The sequence below is a fragment of the Anoplophora glabripennis genome, unplaced genomic scaffold (assembly GCF_000390285.2).
Source record: "Anoplophora glabripennis isolate ALB-LARVAE unplaced genomic scaffold, Agla_2.0 scaffold55, whole genome shotgun sequence".
Taxonomy (NCBI): domain Eukaryota; kingdom Metazoa; phylum Arthropoda; class Insecta; order Coleoptera; family Cerambycidae; genus Anoplophora; species Anoplophora glabripennis.
In genome coordinates, this window is record NW_019416774.1 from 1,022,082 (window position 1) to 1,045,692 (window position 23,611).

Sequence of the window (23,611 nt, forward strand, 5' to 3'; positions counted from 1 at the left end):
TTTCCGTACATACTGCCTACAAGCATACCACATCTAACTGAAAACATCGATCTATCGTTTACTTTCAGCGTCAGCAGTTTCTATTTTCTCCCGCATTTGTCAGTGCCGACAAGCGATAAATTCCCACATAAAAGAAAGCTTTAATTTCGGGGGGGTATGTTGCACAATCTATCCCATATTAAGTACCCAACTATTTGACAAGTTTAAATATTCATTGGCCCTGGAGTCTGCTTGACTAGATAATAAGGGGTGGCGCGTGCGCCCGTTCGCCACTACTTCGCGAGACCCGACGACCGGCAGTTCTTCCGCGTTTCTCGTACGAGGTGGGCACTGTATCCGCAAACCCCTGAAAAGATCGTGCCGTTTCAGTGGCGCGTCCGGTTCAAATCCGTTCCCGCCATTTCTGGATTCGGAGGCGCAGTTTTTGAAGTATGGCATTGTGATGTATCTTGTGCATTGTTGATATATTCCCCCCCTGGTATCTTGTTACTGTCTCTAAAAATAAAAAAATAAGTCGATTGAAGGTATATCGCAAAAGTTGAAGGCACAACTCCTTCAACACAGTCGCAAAAAATTTACCTAATAAAAGGCATGTTCTTACTGTAAACAAGTACTTAAATATTCTTGACGGAATCAATTTTCGCACTAATGCCACTTTGGTACTTACTAGCAAAAAAAATAGAAAGATGGAAAGATTTCTTAGGCACTGAAAAAATACTTTAACACCCATACCTTAATAAAAAATGTAAAATTGAGGACTCGATGTGTTTTACTATTTTTTTTCTTAAAGAAGTACTATTATTGAATGGTATCATTGTTCTTCTGAAGAGATACATTGTGTATGTGATTGCAACTAAAAGTTTCGAATGGGATACAAAAAAAATGTGGGGAAGTACGACAAACATGTTCAAATTATATTTTAATTAAGTTTCTGAGTATAAATAAGTAGTTTGTGTAATCTTAATAAAATCATATTCAGTAGTTAGTGAAAAAAAGTAAACATTTCTTTTTCCACAGACACCTACGTAAGTATAAAACACGATTTAGTAGATCAATGCGTTGATTTAAACGTTTCCTTTGATTTAGGTTAGCTTAAATTAATTTTTCCTTTATTTTATTTATGAAAAAATAAATTGCAGTAACAAAATGGCGTTAAAAAGGCAATACAATACAGTTAATAAATATTATTAATAATTATCATTAAGTGTTTACAAATATTAAAATTTACAACTTGTTACGATGTCCGGAAGAAAATAATAAAAATCAAACAAATTAAGGCCTTGAACTTTATAATTATTTTCTTATTTAAATTGAATTAAAAATGAGAAAGAGACATGCAAAACACACCAGCGATATTGCTTTAATAATAACGAATTTATTTTATATTCACAATCTGAACGGGCTCTATGGAATAGAACAATGTTTGAGAAAATGAAATAAATATGTACAATAGCAGTGTTGTAACTCTTGCGCAGATATTATTAAATTTTGTAAATAAAATAAATTTCATTTGGAGTTGAATAAAGTTTACCAAATACCCATTATTTTCAGAAAGGGTGTTATTCTGAAGTATTGTTCTACAACTTTACAGAAATTGCCATTTCTGAAATTCTCGTTTTCTATGCGCTGTACTTCAGACATTATTAATTTAGTAGGTATAAATTTCATTTACCCGTTATTACAACGTTTTTGTTTTGTGGTAGGTACTTAATATTTATTAGATAGTGTATAAATATGTTCATAAGCGTAGAAAATTACTAATTATTATAGAAAATTGACTTTGTATTTACAAAGAATCTCTTAAGTAGGTGTATTCAATTAATTTGATTTCTTTATAAATAGTATTGGTATCGATTTTCAAGATATTTAAAATTTTTGGTATCTATCAGTTCGTAATTACTTATTAGTATCACAGTACAATAATTACTATACAGTTTGTCCCACTTTTAACATTGATTATAAAGCATTTAGGTAATATTTTTAAATTTGTGTTCTATTTAATACAAATTTATGTCATTAAATTCAGTTTTCATCGACGAAGTTTTTTGTGACAGTTCTGACAATAAGTATTCTTACTCAGAATCACCGAAAAGGGCTATACTGAAAACTTACTTAATTAAAGTTTAAATAATTTCCAAGTTAATAAAAATAGTGTTATTATTGATTATTAGAGCTGTCACAATCGGTCCGCTAGCCATTGGCGCCGTCATGTCAGTCAGCCACACGAGCTGCCTAGCTGTCGGTTTAGTCGCCGATTTTCCTGTAATCGACCGATTTCTTTTCCAATTTTAGTTGTCTTTTGATGCACAATTGTGTGTAATTATGTCAAGCGTAGTTATTGCTAAAAAACAACAAACAATTCTTACTACACAGACTAAAAAAAAAAAACAAATTTTCGCGTAAGTAGCTACAAAATTATTAACATACAAAAAGTATGCAGAGGGAAAACAAAACAGAGATGTATTTTTTGCAATAGAAAATAATTTTATGAAAGTAGAGGAAAATAATGAGTTTTAAAAATACCTATTTAAGCTGCTTCGTTCGTTTAAATGTTTGGTTTTTTATTTATTTTATAAAATTAATAAACAAAAACAAGGAGTAATAAATTATGTACTCAGGTTACCATCACAGCTTTATCAGTAGTGGCAACAAAGCGGCACTCAACAAATTATTTCAAGTGCATGTGGTCATAGGGAAAGTTAAATAACGAACAACTTTTACTAAAAAAATGTAAACAATAATGCAATCCAGTAAATGTCAATAAACAAAGTAATAAGTATTAAACAGTGCACAACACACGTATAAAAAAACTGGCGAAATCCAGAAGGAAAACCAGGTTAAGATATTTTATCACCGCCGCGAATAAGTTTCGCTGACACAAGGGTAGAAACATACCCGATGATGCGATCTATAACGTATCGCATCCAGATTGTGGAACCGATGGCAACGATGCGGAAAACAATTTACGTGTTTCACAATGATACAATGACATGAATCTAATAATCATTGTTTTGACAGCTCTATGATTTATATATTCTGAACAGCATGCTATGTAGATTTAGATATCGATTATAACGAACAAAGAAACGAATTTTTTCAGTGTTTCTGAGCAACTTTTGGATACAATTTTTCTATAAAAATTGCCTTTGTATTTGAGCAGATATAGGTACTTCGAGTAACTGCAAAAAAATTTCTTTATTAAGTAAATTTCTTTTCCAGAAGTTAATTATTAAAATTAAATGATAATTAGTGTATCAAATACACTATAAAGAGATTTAAAATGTACTCTTGGAAAATCTAATTATCTACTGCTGTACAAAGTAAACTTTTTATAAGTTAATTAACATTTCGTTGTAGTTGTGTATAATTGGAAAAATTTTCAATTAACCTATCATCTAATTACATAAAACAACAAAGGCAATATTTTTATTTTAAGTGGTTATTTTTAACTTGGATCGTATTTAATTTTTTTTTACTATCAACTTATACTTCATTGCCAATTATCTGTACACAGCAGACTGATAAATTTGAAAATCAACGAATTCTTAGTAATGTCAAAGGTCATTGTCGAGTTAAAACAACTTCGCTCTCCAAATATTGTACAATTGCAAAATAATTTTAATGAAGTTGCTTACTAGCTTTGAAATGGTCATTTGTAGCTTGATAACACTATTTATTTTCCCAAGATACGGATCAATAAAAATAAAAAATACCATCTATATACAGGGTGTTAACAAGGTTACTTCTTATAAAAAAAGAAAAAAAACTGGAAAATGGTTTAAAGTGTCAAATAGTATATTTTGTATCACGAAATGAAGCTACTGTTTTTTCGTGATTAACAATTTGACCAAGTTCACAAGAAAAGTTGTTTCATTCGAGTCGAAAATGCTATTTTATCGACTCTTATATGTATAATTTTTCCTTCAATATGATTCAAAATTGTATTTATAATACAGCAAATTATTAATAATTTTTTTAGTTGTTCCTACATAACAATGTTTCACTTTATTTTACATTTCTAAACTTTTTAGTATGCACACAACATGTTCTGTTGCAACCAATCAATGTTTATATGTGCAATTTTTTGTCCATCAACGTAGAAAATCTAAGCAAGAAACAATATCTCTTCACTGTACTTGTTGTATAAGTTATAAGTATTATAAACGTAATCACACCCTGTAGAATGCTTTTAGGAAAATATTAACACATGCATTAATCACGGTTAGTGAGTATCTTGAAAAATTTGCTGGACCAAACAGGAAAGGTACAATTTCTGATGTTTATATGTTCTCCGTGATCTTTCAATGCGAAAAATTAGAGGAAGTTGCTCTAGTTTTGTGTTACCTTCGTCACTTCCTGTATGGATCTACTTGTACTTTCACTGTCTTACTAAAAATGTGATTTCTTGGCTATAAAATGCCAGCCTTAGATGATGAGAGTGTTCATATATATTTAATTAGTCTTAAGATGAAAGTAGCATTTAAAATAAAAAATTAAATTATCACTATAGCAACTAAGCTGAGAGAAAATCTTTAATTTGCACACATAAAAGCAATGTTTAAATAAGTTTAATTATATAAAAACAAAACGTTAATATGATTTGATTTGTTTAAGAAAATACGTTAACAATTCTAAATGTTCTCGAAAATGGCGAAGACTTAAGAAATATCTCTTTTGAATTTATGCATGCGTTTAACCAATCTAGTTACCATAAATTCTTTAAAATAAACAGCGTCGGAATATACAGTAAATTATCTGCTTTCAAAAACAAGAGTTGAATGCATTTGACAATGCGACATGTGAGCCGTAGTCACGAATGACACGCTGATAGTTTTGTATGATAATTTCTATTTCTCCTGTCACTTGCACATCTCATTTACTATCGGTACTAATTTATAAATAGAATGTTATGTTTTACCCTTATATCATTCTCAGCATAGCATACCTGAAAGATTTTAACGTTGACGACAACACTGACAGGGCTGCAGAACTGAAACTAGAAAGGAAATTACGACAGATATTTCCATGAAATTTTAAATTAAATATGTTCATAATGTGAATACTAGGCAAAAAAATGAATTTTATTTACCATTTTCTAAATATACTTTATATCGCAATTCACCAGACTACATGGGTGTACAAATTTTTAATAAACTTCCACGGTATTTAAGGGAGATAAAATATATAAATTATTTTAAATGTAAACTAAAAAAATACCTTGTCGACAGATGCTTTTATGGCATAAATGAATTCTATGCTCAAGACTAAACTGGTGACAGGAGTGTTTCCAATTTTTATTGTTATTGTTAATTGTCCAACGGAAAAAAAATGTAGTTTTCTCATAAAAGTTTACAAAAAATAAGATACTCTAAAAAGTATTATATTTAATTCAATTTTAACTTAAAATTACGAAATACTTATTTGAATTATGCCTCGGAAATAATTGTTTTTTTTTCTCACTACATTGCCCTTTCTATAAGAAATAAGATTCGTGAAAATGAAACTCAAAGTAATATGACAAAATTTTAATTATATATCTACTTTAATTTTTTGTATTTATAACTTATCTTTTTCTAAATTACATTTTAAATAATTTTTTTGAAACAAAATACTTTGGTGGAAAGAAGACGAAAATACTACTTGATTCGTATGATACTAATTTAGAAAGTTTATTTAAGAAATTTGTAAGGGAGACGTTTAACATGCCGTGGCATCACAAAACAGACAAATTCTCATATAACCTGGATGCTGTCACTTTAGAAATGACGAAAAAGATATAAAACATTTGTAAAAGTTCACTGGCAATGCCAAACATTTTTTGATATCGTTGGTAACTTCAGTTTAATTTCATTAAATCTAACGAACTTCAATGCTTTTTTAAAATTTATTTGTAAATAATATATGAGTATGTCATGACGAACTTTAATTAAGAGTATAAGTAGAACCAAAATCCAAAACATTGCTTAGGGAGTTTCTCAGAACATATATTATTTTCAGTGGAAATATTGTCAATCTTCGGTTCCTTAATCTCAATTACTATTTCGCATTTCAGATGACAGTTAATTAAAACAGTTAAAACTTTTTTTCAAGTCGAAATTCTGTATTATGCAATTTTTTGTCTAACATAGGCATTGTAACTGTTTTTTTCCCTGTATATTACGAATCGCTTTTACGAAATAAGAAAAAATAAATTATTAGGTTCAAGAATTTGAAAGTGACAGCTTAAGCAACCTTGAATAATTTGAACTACACGAACTTGGCGCGAGTTCAAGATTTCAAAAGTTGTAATAAGTGAGTAAAAAGATATAAAAATAAAATTTATATGCTTTGATAACTTTCACTTTATTCAAAATTGTTCAAGATATTGTTATAACGAAAAATGTAATTATGTATATCACAAACTTATTTTTTTATTATTAAAATATGTATATCTGTTAGGACAGAATAATTTGGCTATTTTTAATATATGTTTTGTACATTCAAAAAAGTTATTTTCTTACAATTTCGAGACATTTCATTTAAAATTGTTGAACTTATTCGTAGCCAGCGAATTTCCCTAAAAACTGAGGTTTTCATTAAGCTTTTCCGGTGAGAGAAGGAAAAGGTCAAATACATATTTTCAGACATATTGCCTTCCTAAATAAATATAAAAGTATCCGTCAGCTCAAAAGGTTACGTGTGTGATAATATTCGCCGAAAATAATTCAGTCAGGGACTTCGAAAGACAGATTTAGAACCAAATTTAATAAAGGCAATGATAAGGTCAAATATATACGTTATAAGGAAAATCAATTTCAAGAATTTTATTCAAAGAAATTATTTTAGTTCAATTAAATTTAAATTTACTTCAGATTTTTAAGTAATATTCATTTTATATTTAATAATTTGTGTATTACATATAGGAAATCAGTCATCTAGGTTAAAACTGGGATAGAATCGGTATTCTTCATATTTACTATATCTAGTAAGTATTGAGATAACTGCTTATTGAATATAGAAGAGACTTGTCCCTGCGATACAAAAAAATCTAAAGTTTGAAAATTTTTTTACTCTTTAAATTTGGTTTCAGCACATCAAAATCTATGTGTCTGATCAAAAAACCAAAAAATATATTTTTTGTCGATCTATGTTATGTATTGATTTAGTTTTTCTGGTTTGTATGTGTATTCGTTCAACCAATGGTTATATGTTTATGAAAGATAGTAACATAAATTAAAATTCAAATACTAAAAAGAAACCACAGTATACATTTTTTATAATATGTTTTTAGAAAATGTGTCTCGTATGTAAGCATAATTCGGGAAATTATATATTGATCAAATTAATACTAATTACTTGTTACAAATTTGAATTTGAAATGACTTTTTAATAAGGAATATCATGGTAAGTAATCAAATTTTAAATATAAATATATGGTAAACATACTTTTCAATCGATATTAGGGATTTGGTCGGTATAATATGTTAAATTTGGAAAACTGAAAGTTCCAATTTTAATATACATATAAGAATTAAAATAATCAGTTTATCTAAATAAATATTTTATTATATTCTTATTAACTCTTTAAAATATCTATATAAATTATTATAACTAAAATATGTTAGTTCGTACTTTGGGTCTAAGTAAAATATTTAACTGTCATCCTATATTACTGAAGAAATTACATTTTTATGGATTTTCAATAAATTTCATATCGATTTCGCTAACAGACAGTTTGATGAACTCTTTACTTTTTCTGTTATATGTAATTGACACCGATAGTATTTAACAAAAATATTATTTAAATGAAGGTACTGTTTGCTAATATGTCAACATTGAATGCACATTGATGATTTTCTCTCCGAAAATTGGGTAATATAGCAACTCTGATAGAACTAAGTTTCTTGATGTTTATCTTGATCCAAAGTTATCTTGGAATAATCATGTTGATCAACTATGTAAAAAAATATTTTAAAAAATATCAAATGGACAGCAACTTAATTTTATCAGGAATTTATAAGTAAAATAAATATTCTACAATTTGTGCCAGCATAAGCGTATTTTCATTAAGGTATTAAAAAATGGTTCAATACAATTACATTTTGATATAATGTTTGTAATAATGTACAATGTATAATAATATAAGAAGGTAGGTAACATTAGTATGTCGGCATTATTTATTTACAGAGAACTAAACTAATCAAACCTTTACCGGGTGAATTTTAATTCTTTTATTGTAATTTATTTTATGACTATAATTGGAATCATAATTGAAAATAAATGTTCTCACATAACTAAAATACATGAGTTTAACTAAAACCAACATATCTTTGCAAATTAAATTAAATCACTCACCAAAATGTCTGTAGACATCTATAACATTATTATATTCTTATATATTGTCTGTAAAATTCAAGTTTTGAAGTTATTAGCTTATATCCTTGTTTTCTAATCGCAATCCCATAAGACAATAGTATCCATCACCCCCAGTTATGTATAAATGATTTTTCATTACACTGATAATAATTTTACGAATAACAAAATATATTTTAACATAATACATTGTAATAATTTAGTTTTAGATATTTGTAGATTAATAATTATATTATTAGTAATGCCAATGTATTAATTTTGTGCTTATCTTTGCAGGTTTATAACCAGAACAGTGAGGAGTCAGAAATAGAGAACTTAGTGTTAAAAAATGTGCCAAACTTGCTGAACTAATTAAATAAGGGAACTCAATCGATGTAAATGTGCTTCAATTTTATTACATAACGTGTCTCTCGGGCGTTTTTTTGATATCTCTGTGAACATTTATTTCGTGCTACAGGAACTGACAAAATGTGGTGTTTCTATTCAACGTTGATTATATTCCCTGCTGTTCTATTTCAAGGTAAGTTTTTAGAAGAAATTTTATTGTTGAGTATTTTTGCTACCCTGGAAAAATATTTGCTCTGCTCCGTATTCGACATAATTTATTTTTAGTCGTTCTTTTCCGCAGGGAAATACAACTTCGCAAAATTTCTGGAATAGAAATATAGTTGTGTTTATTATTGTACCGGACAAGTTGAGGTGGAATTAAATTTGAATTCTGCGGAGAAAAACTTTTACTGTTTCAAATAAAAGGTTTTAGCTTTGCGAGAAGCGATAACTTTTCTACGTTTTATAATGAGTTTTACGGACGGTATATAGTTTACAATCAATTATATTCACTGAATCAGTTAAATATAAAAAGAAAAACTATAATGTTCATTACACTTGTTTTCATGATGAATTTCTAACATCGTAATACTTGACTAAAACTTACTGACTACATTTTTATATGACAAATGTTTTGTGGGTAATTGGTAGTAAAATTAGTTGTGCAGCAAATCAAACTTGATTGCACCTTAATTGTTATACGAAACATCAAAAAAATTTTTTTCGTGTAGAGTAGATACGTGGTATAAGGAAAAGAATAAATTGCACGAAATCTAATACCTTAGTGAGTTCAATTTTTTCTTTTAAACTTTTACTGATGCTTTGATTCAAGATTTATTTCAATATTTTTTTATATATTTATGTGATAAAAAATAACTCGAGGAATATTTATTATTTATGGTAAATTAATATGCTGAAGACATTCGTATCACAATACGCTTACCAGATTTTCCACTTCCTGTGGCAATTACCTGCCTCGTGTTGATCCACCTAGGTGTGTCGAAATAAATGTAGCCTAGTTAAGTGTAAGTTAAGCTATTGATTTATCCGTCAGATCGAAACCGCCATTTGAAACGGGCCCTTTTGGAACCCTAGACTCAAATATCCTTTGATCACATATTAACCTCCACAGGTTAATTATTACGGCACACAGTCATCTACGCAACAGTCGGTCCCTTGTTATATCGTTCGGTAACATGGAAAAGAAATACCGATTACATTATGTTCCATCGGAAACGGTACTAAAGTAAATATAGAAAATTAATTGAATGCGAACTTCTCTAATGAAACATTTTATTGTAAAGGAATTAAGTAAATAAATTATATCATTTTGACTGCAGGATTTTCTCGGTTACTACCTTCAATAATAAAATTATTCATACAAAAATTGTAGATGCATGTTTATTTCCAAAAAATGGATTATAACGCTAAAAATTTGTGTCTTAAATAAAGTATCTTTTCTCTCAGGATTATATGTTTGATAGGTCAATCTCAATAGTATGGGAAATATACCCAAAAGAGTGTGCTGTACAGAAAAATAAGAATACCTAATGATTTTTCTTCGTTCCTAAGGTCACTGCGATTCTTCAAAGATTTGACGCAGTTTTTTTTAATCACTCAGGAATTTTGAAGATGTAGGTTTCAGATTTGATACGATCCTGTTCTTTCATAGTGTAATATCTGATGGAACACTAAACAGAAATTATAAGAAGTTTGAGAGATTCTACCTGTTAAAAAAATATTTTCCTTTCTAATTCTTGAGTTTTCGAATACAGCGTTTACTGTTAAATATAACATTAACATTCTGCACAAAATCGCGTTTATTTGGATGATGATAAACACACGAATCTTTCTATAATTAATTTTGTATCTATCTCTAACTACTGAGAAAGTACTAACTACTTTTTTGCGATCCACTGAAAATGAACGCACAACATTGTAATGGTTTTTATAACTTTGAACCTTGTAATCTAGAAAAAAATAGAAAAATTGTGTCCAAAAGTGGAAATAGTCCATCCAAATAAAATCTGTAAAAATTTTCTTTAGCGTTAATAACTCTTTTTGATAAATGAAACTCATTAAACTCCTCCCAACTTCGGCGTAACTAATTAGTTTTTGTTCAAATACATGAAGATAGCCTCAATAAGCAAACAAGGGTGCACCAAATTTGAAGTAAATATCTTCAATGGTTCTTGAGTCGATAACTGTGTTTTAGGTCCAACTTTTGAAGGATAGGGTCTATAATCTTTAGGAATAGTTTTACTAAAAATTTCGTTTGTTTCGATGCAAGCGTTCAGCGCTGAAGGTTTATAATAACGTCGCTATTATATCATACTATTATAACCTTAAACTAAAATAAATATATTTTACATAAATAAAATTCATAAAAAGGAGAATAAACGTATACTCGATTTTAATTTACAGGGTGTAAAAAGTTTGACTGCCTTAATTTTAACAGACGATAGAATACATTAAAATAAACAAAAACACCTTATATGACATGTGTCCTAAACTCAAACCATTTCCGAGAAAAAAATCAAAAATCAAAATCTTCAACTTGATGTACAAAAATTCGATTAATTAAGGAATATTGACATAACTGCGTGCATAGAATACCATAAAATACAATGTTTATTACTTTCTTGAACTTTATACTTAATTCTAAAAAATAATTAGTGTTTAATGAATTTAAAATTCGATAAAATTCATGTCGAACAATATGACAACGGCGCGGCTGTTAACACGAGGTACTAAGCTGCCACCAATACGTAATTCAGTTGGTATCTGGAATTCGACCGTGATGGAATGTTTTTTGTGTACCACTATTTCCTTTTCTTGGGGTGTTTCTCTTTGCTTTTTTAAAATGTTTACCATACGTGATAATTTTCCAGCGAGTGCGCGAAAATTGGTTTCGAAGGAGTCATTCGTGCATCGAAAATGGTGGTGGACATTTTGAGCATATGCTGTAGTTTGTTTTGTACTTGTGCTTTTAAAAATTACTGAATTTTGTTTTTTTATGATTATTTGAACCACGTGAATCTTTGGGTAGTTTAATTAAGTACATATTTTTCAAATTCATAATTTGATTAAAAGTTAAGTTCCTGTTTTAAGAGATTCATAATTACAAACGTTCGAGCTAAAATTTAAGCACAACACTATCTTCGTACTACAAAATGGATACATTTTATTTTATCTATATAAAAACTGGACAACTGTCTTGAAATTTACTAAATGTTTTACAATAGTTGTTTACATTTTTGTTACCTATTCTATGACAAGTCTGCCACGTGCACACGTGGTGTGCATCAGCTGTGTAGCGTTAAGTTAACCGCTGTTGTCACGTTGTGATGAAACTCCCCAATATTAATACTCGCTGTATTTTGAAAACTGTTAATTTTACCCCCCCCCCATACTTATACAACTTTTCTGTTTTTTTTATGATTACTCTATCTCATGCTGAAGTAATGGCAGTCAGACTTCTTACACCCTGTATGTATTTTTCTCTGTGTACTCGTATAAGCGGAAGCAGAACAAACAATGATTTATTTCTAACATATTAAGATTATGGTACATTATTTTATATTATTGAAAAAAGATCCATCAAAGTTGATGCCCTGTCCTGAGGCAACAACCGAGGAAACAGGATGGAATTTTATATTTTCTGTTGTATTTAAAAAATCGAAAGTTTGTATTTCATTAATAAACAACGATGTTCAGTTGTTTTTTTCCTTGTGAAACATTATTAAAAAATTCCGTTCAATATCTAGATTTTTTTTCTTATACTAAAATAAATTAGGTAGGTACATAAGGACACTGTAATGTGTTAAATAAAATTAGTAAGGATTTTGACAAAATTCTTATAGCAATAAAGTTTAATAGTACATATTCGAAGAGTTTTAATTGTTTGGTTGGAAACAAAACAGATATTTAAGATATTTTCACCTCAAATTTAAATCTTGTTATTGGCTTGTATAGAAATCGGTCTATTCATGGTTTGAAGACCAGGAAGACTGAATATAGTGCATGTACCTATACATTTAAATCCGGTACATAAAAAGTGTTATAGCTCATACACATATTTGTTATAATTGATTTAGCAGATATTGTCGCAATGACGTCGACTGAGCAACAGTTTAATTTACTTTATATTATAGTTATTGCTTCATGTGAAATGTGTAAGTAACTAACAACTGCTGCTGCTTTGTTTGGATACCTGTCGCATCATTTTGAACGATTGCAGTTGCATCAGCTATCATTATTTCCGGTTTCCCCTAATGCTTAGGAGTGATAGCATAAGAAAGGAAGTTTTAATTTAATCTTTCTGAGTACTCTTCCAGGAATATGCTTTATGGGTGCCTATTATTTTGCGAAACTTCTCAATTTGTCATCTGTCAAAAACATTTCCGCGGATACACATGGCATTGTACTGTATTGTCATTACAATTATCTCTAAAAAATAAAAATAATTACAAGGAAAGGTAGCAATATACTTAGTACCTCTAATGTCTTTTTATTTATGAGAAGTCCAATTTGGCTAAGTGTTTTTATTGCTTAATTTAATCCAAGTGGAGGAGAACTTCTGCAATTTTAATCATGATTGGTTTTGGTGACAGGACACGCACTCAGTACTTATTTAATCTGAGGTATCCTTTGAACCTCGTCGGTTGAGGCAGAGCCGATGCAAAATTCGGGAAATTGGGTCATGTTAGGGCTGCTTCGGAAGACGGACGATAGGTGTATCTGTCCGGTTCGATATGTGTGTGTTAGAGAAAAGTTTCTGTTCGACATAAAATAGTACTTGTCTCCTGAAACAACATATACTTTCAGAAAACGAGTATTAGAAACTTGCGAAATATACCAATTAAAACAGAACACCACAGACAGAAAAGAAAACAAATTTAAAAGTAAGAATTATAGCTAAACAAAAATGCGGGTTCCACACATTTCATTTCCACAACTATGCACCTCTTTTTATGCAGCATGCAAGTTGGGAATGATTCCAGAGGTTCTCAGTAAGTTTTATCAATTTTAATTATTGGGTACGTCCCGCTGAAGCTTGTGTATTTACCTCATTTTGACAAAGCGGACATGTGGCAAAAATATTTGGCATAAGTTCATTAACACCTTGTATATCTTCTTTACTCAGATATGTTGGAGAATGCTTATTGTAGGTTGGGGTACTAGTCCTGCAAAAAATGGGTATATCTCCGTTTTAAGTCACTGTGAGAAAGAATTTGAAGAATATTTGTTCTAAAAAAAGTATTCTTTAAGATTTGCAAAAAAGTTAAAACTACTATATAAATATCGTTATTATGAAACACTATTTTGTTTTTAGGATAAATATATAAGTCTACTAGATCTGCTACATTATCAAAAAAAATAGCGTCCCTTTCCTGTTTTAAAAGTAAATGGAGACGGTTGTTGTGTGAATCACGCACTGTGGCCAAACATTTATCTCCATTATTTTTCAGTATATTTATTTTCTGCCTATTCACTTTTCCACTCATCACGCAGTTTAGGGTTAAACGGTTGATATAGCTGTTGGAAAGGTTAAACGTAACTCGGACGATATAATGTAGATTCTTGCGACTGGGATCAGGTTCATTAGCGCCTTGTTTTTATTTCTCGTAGTTAATCTAAATTAAGATGCTCTGGAGTGCATGCTCTCATTTATCTGCGGTCTCGCTGAAAACTACGTTTATTTTGACCCTTTACAATGATAGAATAATTAATCTATTTCATAAATGAAAGCGGTTCCATTATTCGCATAAGATATATGATAATTTTTCGGTATATGTCATAGATTTAAATAAAATTTCACTTATGACGGTAATTGAATGGCAAACTTTAGAAAAAATACTATGTTTTACAGAAGTTGAAGGGTATTATTGTTTTGTTGTATTCTATACTATTCTATATAATGTATTCTATAAAGATTTTTATAATTTCTGTTATATTGGTTTTACTGAATTCTCTTATTGTTTGGTGGTTTTACTGACCGGTTTTGAAATTTAGTATACACTAATAACATTTAATTGACAGATAGTGCAACATTCTGTTATGTAGAACAGATGCTCAGTTTTTGACACGCATATAATATTTAACAACAGTTCATTGCCATAACAGTCAATATTAGCCCGCATTTCGTGATATTACTATGGATAAGAAACATGAAAATAGTATGTTAGTTTCACCCACATATTGTACATTAAGGGAATTATCAGGCAGGAAAGACAAAATTTTTTATTTATATTACGTACACTTAAAATGCATCTGCAATTAAATTGATGGGAACAAATCGTAAAAGAGTCCCTGTTGTAAACATTATTTTTAATGACTTGTATGTGTAACCATAAAATAATATACAATATCAAGTTACACAGAAAAACTTATAGCCCATACCTAGCATTAAATTTCATTAGGTTTTGGTACGAGGACTGTTCAGAAAATAACCGAACCTTATTTTTCTTTACTTTACTATTAATTATTAATTTTATACATTATTGGTCCTTGTCTCCTTCAAAGTACTCCCCTTCTCTGATCTCACACTTTCCCCAGCAATATTTTCATTTCACGAAGAAGTCCTGGATAGTTTAATTTGAAATGACTTTTAAAGTCTGTGATGAATTTGCTTTGAAGTCATCAATAATCTGAAAATGGCGTGCATTCAGCACTGATTTTAATGGCGAAAATAAGAAACAAATCGCAAGGATCTTGGTCTGGTGAGTAAGGAGGGTGAGGGAGGACAGTAATCTGATTTATGGCACAAAACTGATTAATGACAGTATGGTCTTTCATATTGGTTACATTTTTGTAAACGTGTATATGTAAAACTAACTTTTTCAACACATGTGCTTGTTGAGCTCTTGATAAGTCTGTAGACATTTCTTCGAGAGTCCGATAGCCAATATCACACACTTCCCCCTCTATATTTCTGAAACTATCCATAGGATCACATTGGGCCCATGACAACTTTTGATCAGAATGTCGAGAACTATAACATATCACAATTCCAGCCAAATTTAGGGGGACCCAATTTCCATTCATTTTGTGCGGGGCCCTTTGAAAGTCTACTCAGCATAGCAAGAAGGTGCAGATTTTTTTTTGAAATAATGTTGAGAGCATTTTTGTGTCTTTAATGAAAACTAGAGTTTTACTACCAGAAGCAGGCATTAGTCCGCATTTTCGTCTAGTGCAACGCTGGTATTGGTTTCACAACATTTGCAGAATGGTAGATTTGCCTTTTTGACCCTATTGAGTAATAGTAATTATTTGTGCACTTTGGGACATATCACCAATTGTCTATAATACTTTCCCAGTTATAAGATAATGAAAACGAAAATGTCACATTTTCATATCGAAAAACTATATTGTACATAACTCTGATACAACTTAAGGCTGGAGTTATTTGTGCTATCATTTGCCACAACTCTATTGACTTTGGTGACTATCCCTTTTCCCTGATAACACTTCAAAGTTCAAGTACCTAGGTATATCTCATACGATATTTTGCATATCTAATACTGTTACTGTAGAAAAGAGAAAAAAATATAATTGGTAGTACCTACCCTTTTAAAATTGTGTTAGATCAAACTTTCCGCCAAGAGTTTATCAGACTTCATTTAGTTTCATTACCGTTTGGCACGCGCTGTACAGCAATTAATGAAAATGCCGACACGGAAGTCGCTACAATTTGTTAACCCTAGCGCTCACTGCCAGGAGAATAATATATTTCATTGGATTTAAACCATGTAATATCCGCGTTAAGGTGGGTATGGTGTATATTCGAAACGAAATGTTAGAGAACAGGCGTTGAAACAAATCTGTTATCCGAAATGATATATTCGCTTATCGTATCACTCTATATTATCACAAACTTAGGGAAACTTAATTTCAGTTGTAGTTTGCGCTTTAAATGATGTACAGCCATTCCTTTATTAACTGCTATTGCTGAAAGTGACTTGATCTAATCAAATTAATGTATATAGTTTTCTTCTTTTAGGTTATTTCAATAATTACACACCACACAAAGAAAGCCCAAAACCAAGAGACATGATCCTGTAGTCAAAATTCATGACTTTCCGATAATTTCGGAGAAAAGTGAAATTTTTTGGTGAAATCGATCAAATATGGGGTCAAAACTGTTTTTCCCCATATTTTGTGCAAATATATCATTTTCGTAGTATTTTAAGGCGCTGAATACTATGCCATTAGTAAAGTTTACCCCTGAAAGAGATATTTCCCTGAAAATTCAAAATCACTGCGTTTTTTAAATACCTGAAAATTAAAAAATACTTAATATACTAAATCCTGCATATAAAGGCTTATTAAATGTAACGTTTAATAGTTTCATTTCAATTATACCCATAACTTTATCAAAAATTTACAACTGAAAATTTGGTTTAAAAATATAATGTGCATCATATCTTCCTGACCATCTCGTGACTAAGTTTATGTCTCTATGGTATCTAATATTTTCCATGGTTTCTCCAAAAACAGCATTGTTCATCAATTATTTAAGTCAAAATAATATATTATCCAGTAACAAAATTTTCAACTTAATCCTAAAGCTGTAGCTTGTTTTAAATTGCAATAATATCTGTATCAAAACTGTATCAGAGTGGTCAATAATTTTGGAATTATGTTGGAAGTAAAAAAGGTAAGTTCTCATATTTTTTATGTGGTTCTTAGTAATTACTTTTTAATTTTCAGGAATATAAAAAGCACTAATTTTGTATTTTCAGAGAAATATCGAGGTTAGAGATACATATCACCAATGATATCGTATTCAGCGCCTTAAAATACTATAAAATTGATATTTTTAGACAAAATTTAGGAACAAATAAGTTTTGACCTATATTTGGCATATGTGGGTCTCTTGGGTTTGGACTTTTTTTGTGTACGGCTATGTTATCATATAAAGTAAATGAATAAAACTACACGGAGGCAAATATCATTTAGTCACAAATACAAATTGATTAACCCTAACAAAATATCTGCTATAAATAGGCGTGAGAAAGAAGGTGCCCTCTCGTTCTAGTAAAGCATCGACTTAAGGTAGTAAAATCATGTTAGCAAAATAATTTTTATTAAACTTGGCATATGATATTGTAACATGGACAAGAAAAATTGCTATTATAATACAAATTATCTTAGTAACACTTTCTTATAGGTCAATTTCCATCAGTGTATACAACAAAGAGGTAATTATTTTTCCTACCTACATTCTTGAAGCAAGTCAGCTACTGGGTCGAGTTTAAAAAAAATCGTCATCGACACTTGCCATTCACTTTTCGTTTTGGATAATGAGACCTTTCCGTGAACAGAATCAATACGTTATATTCAGAGGGGTTCGTATGTATTATATTTTCTTTTATTCTATGGAAAAGTTTCTATACATGGTATTTGCATTTATATGAGCTTAGCGCGTTTTTAACTCAGTTTATTTATTATGGGCGAGAAAATTTAAATATGTCGGTAATTTCGCATTCCCGTTGCAATGATTTCCTTGACTGAAATGGGAAGAAATGTAGTCCTAACTCACAACTGCTCCATTATTTTAACTTCAGGTTGATCATTTATCATTGTTATCTCTCAATCTGTCTGTAATTTACCTTCCGAATAAATAACTAAGCAGTTTTCTTTGCTTCAAACAAAACATATTTTAGCTTAATAAAATAGAAGCCAAACTCCTCGATCTCAACAATAAATAAATGCGTGTTCATACAACATAACTTTTGCTTTACTGGTGATAGTTAAAACAATGATATACTAAATAATGTTTTTGAAAATGACTGCATCCGAATGATATAGTGTTACTGTATTACAAGTATTCCCAATTTATATTTGAAAATGTTTACAATGTATACCATAATAACTGTCTCACACTATTTTTATATTTTAATATATATACGTTATATGGGTGCATACAATTCTAACAGTTCTGTGTGTAGATGTTGACGTATATATGCGGCGAATACAGACAGCTCAAAACTTAAATTACTGCACAGAAGACACTTTACGACAAGCCGTGTTCTTTAGAGCTTATATAAATGAAACATTCGTGATATTATTATGTGGGGGAACATAGATGGCAATATATTCTCTTATTTCCTTGAAGTAACACAACTTACTAAAAATTAAAAGTTACCTAGGTGCTGTTTTTAATTTTAATGTTTGTTATTTCATTTCAAATAAATTATTGACAGTTTAAGTTTGTATGAAACACCTCTTTTTCTCCTCAGTTCCCATTTTATGCAGTAAACCTTTTCCGTTTTGTGTTAGCATTAGCATTGATAGAAAAATAGTTAAAAGTTATATTGGAAAAATAATAAATTTCTATATTTTCCGTTCCAATATGGACCGATTTTTATATTGTTTGCTTTATTAATGCTTTTAGGACAAACAATTATGTGATGAATTGTTTCGTATGCTTTCCTACCATTGGTCATTGTAACTGCTTCCTTATTTTCGAAAGTTGTGACTGTTTGTTACCATTACTCAACGTGGATATTTTTTTTCAATTTATGCCCAAATTACTCAAGTCGGTGTGACCTTTTCCATAATGTTATAGATATTGTTAGAATTGCCTCGCTATCTTCATTGCATTATTTTATTCTAATGATGGAAGCATTGTTTAAGGACTAAAAAGGATTTTACTGAATATGATAAATGCTTGTTTGGAAAATATTCGAAGAATATTAGAAACGAACGTGCATTTCTAATAATTAGCAAAATCTTAAGTAATGAATTATCAAAGTAACAAATGAATCTGGATGTAATATATGTTTCTATGCTTTTTCGTTATTTATCATTTATTTATTACATTAATTATTCTACAAGACCAGTATTAACAAATTTGTAATATACATTGATGTACTTACATTTTTTCTTTCGATGTCCAATCTATTATTTACTACCGAAACTTGAATAAAAACAACCTGGGGCAAGAAACGGGGTTGGGAAGCTCGATACAGAACTTCACCATTCGTCTTCCTTTTTCCTTTTCTGATCGACACCTTATTCATACATATGTATTTGTCCTGGTATATATCAAACTGAAAATAAATAATAAAAAATATGCATTTAGCTCAGTAGCTGGTAATTCTAGTTAAAATATGGCTTGCTTCCCTAAATTTTAGATAATTTGAATCTAAAAAGTATGTACTGGTTTTTTTTATTTCTTTTACTTGTTATTTGTTTCTATAGTCTTAGTTTTTTTGTAGAATCTGAAAGGACACCTGTTTGGAATATTAGTTATTGTCTTCCTATAAGTTGATTTTTAAATTGAAGTCATAATATTCTAAGGCGATAATTAAAGCAAGTAATTTACAGTAATGCTATGTGGCTTGTGTTAAAAATCAGCAAATGTTAGCCAAGAAATCCCTAGAGTTATCTAAATTTTGATCGTCTTAAAATTCCGTAGAATCAAATAAAATTAAAAAATTAAAATTGTGACATTCAAGTTAAATTCACTTCAAAATAATTCACTGACAAACAATTATGTTTATTAAACTAAAGTGGAATTCAACTGATATCGTTTGAAGAAAGTTAATCATGTTTGTGTATGTTTGTCAAATATGGTGTCAGGATTAAATCCTTTGAAGTTTGTAATTGGATGGATCGCCATCAATCGTACAAGTGTGGACAACAGATTGTTTACATGTTTAAAAAATGCTAATAGTATTGAAAGCTGTTCCATGTAATCTCGCTAAATAAAATTTGTGAGTACAGGGAGATTATTTCATATAATTTATCTATCAGTTAATATTTATTGATTTTAATCGATTAACTTTGACTTCAATACCTGAAAAAAAATTGTTGTATATACCTTTCAATATAATCTAGGGGACATATATCTGTTTATAAAATATGTATTTTTTTATTTTTCAAATAATAGTGCCAATGTTCGATAAAATTAGTTTAAAAAAGTGTTTATCAAGATAGGTCCTTATTTTATTTATATACTGCAGAAACATATTTCTTTAGAGCTGTCGGAAATTGTGTTATTAAAATAACATAATCATTTAGTAGTAGACTTAAATGTTTTGCTTTACAGATAAACCATTTCCAATGAAAATAAATTAATGCCCATCTATGTATTTTTCGCAATATCACTATTACATCGTGCCCATTTTCCAAATTTTAATTATTAAATGTAGGTACATCAAACAAAACAATATCAGTGAAAAGGATACATTACTCATTCTTGTATTACTTTATAAATGAGGTTACTCTTGAGGTCCGCAGATTAGTGAAGATTCGTCGAAACCCAAAACGTATCCTTTTGTTTCCGAATAATTAATCCTACTAAGCAGAAAATCCACGCAGTTTGCAGACACCGCCTCCTTTGTGAAATGGGGTCGGTTATTTATGTGTTAGGTAGCAGTTTAATGAATTTCTTTCCTTTTTTTTCTTAGTTAGATATAATTAAACTCTGATAAGTTATGTACTACAATCTCCAATTTGACAGAAAATAATATTGACACGGTCTATGCATCATGTCAGTCGTGAAACACTGTCTCTGCAGCACTATTTCCTTTATTTCTATAACTCGAAAGGTACGAAGTACTTCGAGATAATTTTTTAACAATACACGTTGTGTAACAACTGCTTGAGGACATTTGCAAATTAGCAACGATGCTAAATATTTCTGCTACATTTTTATTCTCAGATCTTTGTCAACAGCTTCCTATTTTTAACTGAATTGGAATTTTTAAATTCTACACTCGGCACCAGTCGGTCTACTGAATATCGTCCGACTTTCAACATCGCATATCCATTAAAATTTGAGCTATTACTACGATTTTTTTAATGTTATTAAATTGCCCGAATGATCAACAATTTTTTAGTTTGGTTAGTTCCCTTATGTGTCGATTAAAAAGGGTAGCAATATGGAACAGTTAATGTCATGTCTCGTGGAGTGCCCATGTATCCAAGAAAATGTAATCAGCAATTTATATGATTCAAAGATCTTTCTAAGATCTTAAAGCAAAACATTCTGCAATTAGAAGGTGTCCAATGACGTGCTACTAAACTCCCAGTTGTATTGAAGCATGTTCCTTACGAAACTCGCCTTACGCTCCTAAATCTCCAGTCTATGGAGGAGAGGAAGATACGTGATAATGATGGTCCTTCTCGTGTCCAGTTGAAATCTTCGTCCGCATCAAGAATGTGAGACTATGAGATTACGTAATTTAATTTTTAATAGTTGTATTTGTAATATTTATAATAATGTTTAGATCTACATATTGTAGCTGAGTGCAACAATATTCGGTTTTCACTCTAGTCACCAATGTAATAATAGTAAAAATATATATGGAATTTGAAAAACTCAGTTGTTTAAGTACCTAGCGCATGTGTACAAAACATCCAATGGTCTTATTATAGATTTAACCACATCACCACAATTTTGACTCTGTATTGTTATTCTGATATCAATTTTATTGTACAAACAAAATTCATAAGGCATCCCCGTGGACGTAATCGATGACGGCTTTCTTTAGCTCTTTCATGTTGCAGATAAATCTGCTACTCTCCATAGACTTGGAAGGCCGTTAGGCCTAAAGCAATCTTGGGAAGCACTTTGAGGCAAATTTAGTAAATGATTTTAATATTCATCTAGATGAGCTTAGCACTCTTAGTAGTTAATTTCAGCGTTCATCTCCACTCCATTAGAGTTCTGTTTATGTTAGCGTATTCGCCATAAACTGGGCCAATTAGCAGCTATGTCTCTTTTATATTAAATTACGTAGCTATCCGGGATAGATCTACCCGATAATCGCATAACTAGTAGCGAATGTTACTCGGTTACGGACGGTTGAAAATATTATCATCAAAGAATAGAGATGTTGCGGTTTATATATAGCGGAGGCATTTATTAAATATGTATTTTATTGCGAGATTAACGGTATATTATTAACGCTATGTTCTAAAAGATTCTTGGTTGATTACATTAAGTTTTTTTTTCCCAGAGGCTAGAACAGAAAAATACCTTAAAGGTTTAACATTCTTTAATTTTTGTAGCTTTTGGAACGCCCTTAATACATAAACAGAAATAAAAATTATTTTGAAGAATTGATTTGGAAATAATGGCTCTTATTTAAAAGTTATCTTTTCAGTGTTTCATATCAGCTAACTTAAGACATTTATATTCCAATTTGATAAATAAAATAACCTTATTACAAAATTAGAAATTGTTACAACTTCTGACATAGTCCTCTTGTTTTTTTTTTTTGCTTAGGCTCAAGTTCCTCATTGTTAACTGTAAACTTTTTGCACCGTAAATGGTCTGAAAAATTAAGCGAATGTGAGACTGATGGTTCCAAGTATGGACAGTGCGGTGGATATTACAGCACTTCAATTTCAGAGCATGTGCAGCTTGAGCCAATTCAATTCAGTGAACAATGTTGTAGTGGACTCTCTTAGTAGACCAGGGCGGATCTGTTTTGAGATAGATGTGAGAGGGGGCAAGCAATTTTTTTCTTGGTTACCTTCAGTACAACTCACATAATAAAAGTGTAGATTCCTAGATCTGGGCGAGGTCCGGAACATTTTCAAAATTGCAAAAATGTTTTAAAAAATACCTATTTTAACTTAGCTATTTGCTTATATCTTGGAACCTATGCATTTTGGAAGAATATTGAAGAGGAAAAAGGTTTTAGAATTGAATTTTGCACAGTATACTGTAAGTTAAAAATGTTTAAATTTATTACCGATGTTGTAAAATAGCAATGATTGTTGAAAAAAGGCAAAATAAACAAGTTTTTTGGATAATTTTTATAAAACATTTTATTTGCTCCGAGGGCATTGTAATTTTGGTAAAAAAAACTTTGGAACATAATAAAACAACACGCCAAATTTCATTAAAATCGGTTATAGTTTTCGCAAAATAATTTTTTGAAGAAAATTTTGAAAAAATTGGTTAAAATCG

At 30.0% G+C, this 23,611-nt stretch overlaps 1 protein-coding gene across 1 annotated transcript in view; it reads left to right on the forward strand.

Annotated features, from left to right (window-relative positions):
* The first annotated feature begins 350 nt into the window (after nt 1-350).
* LOC108906053 (limbic system-associated membrane protein) overlaps nt 351-23,611 on the forward strand; it is a 522,137-nt gene continuing 498,876 nt past the window's right edge. Inside the window, exons 1-2 of the mRNA XM_018709195.2 lie at nt 351-429; nt 8,629-8,872. Coding sequence (XP_018564711.1) covers nt 8,821-8,872 — 52 coding nt within the window. The 5' untranslated portion in view covers nt 351-429; nt 8,629-8,820. The remainder of the gene's footprint in view (nt 430-8,628; nt 8,873-23,611) is intronic.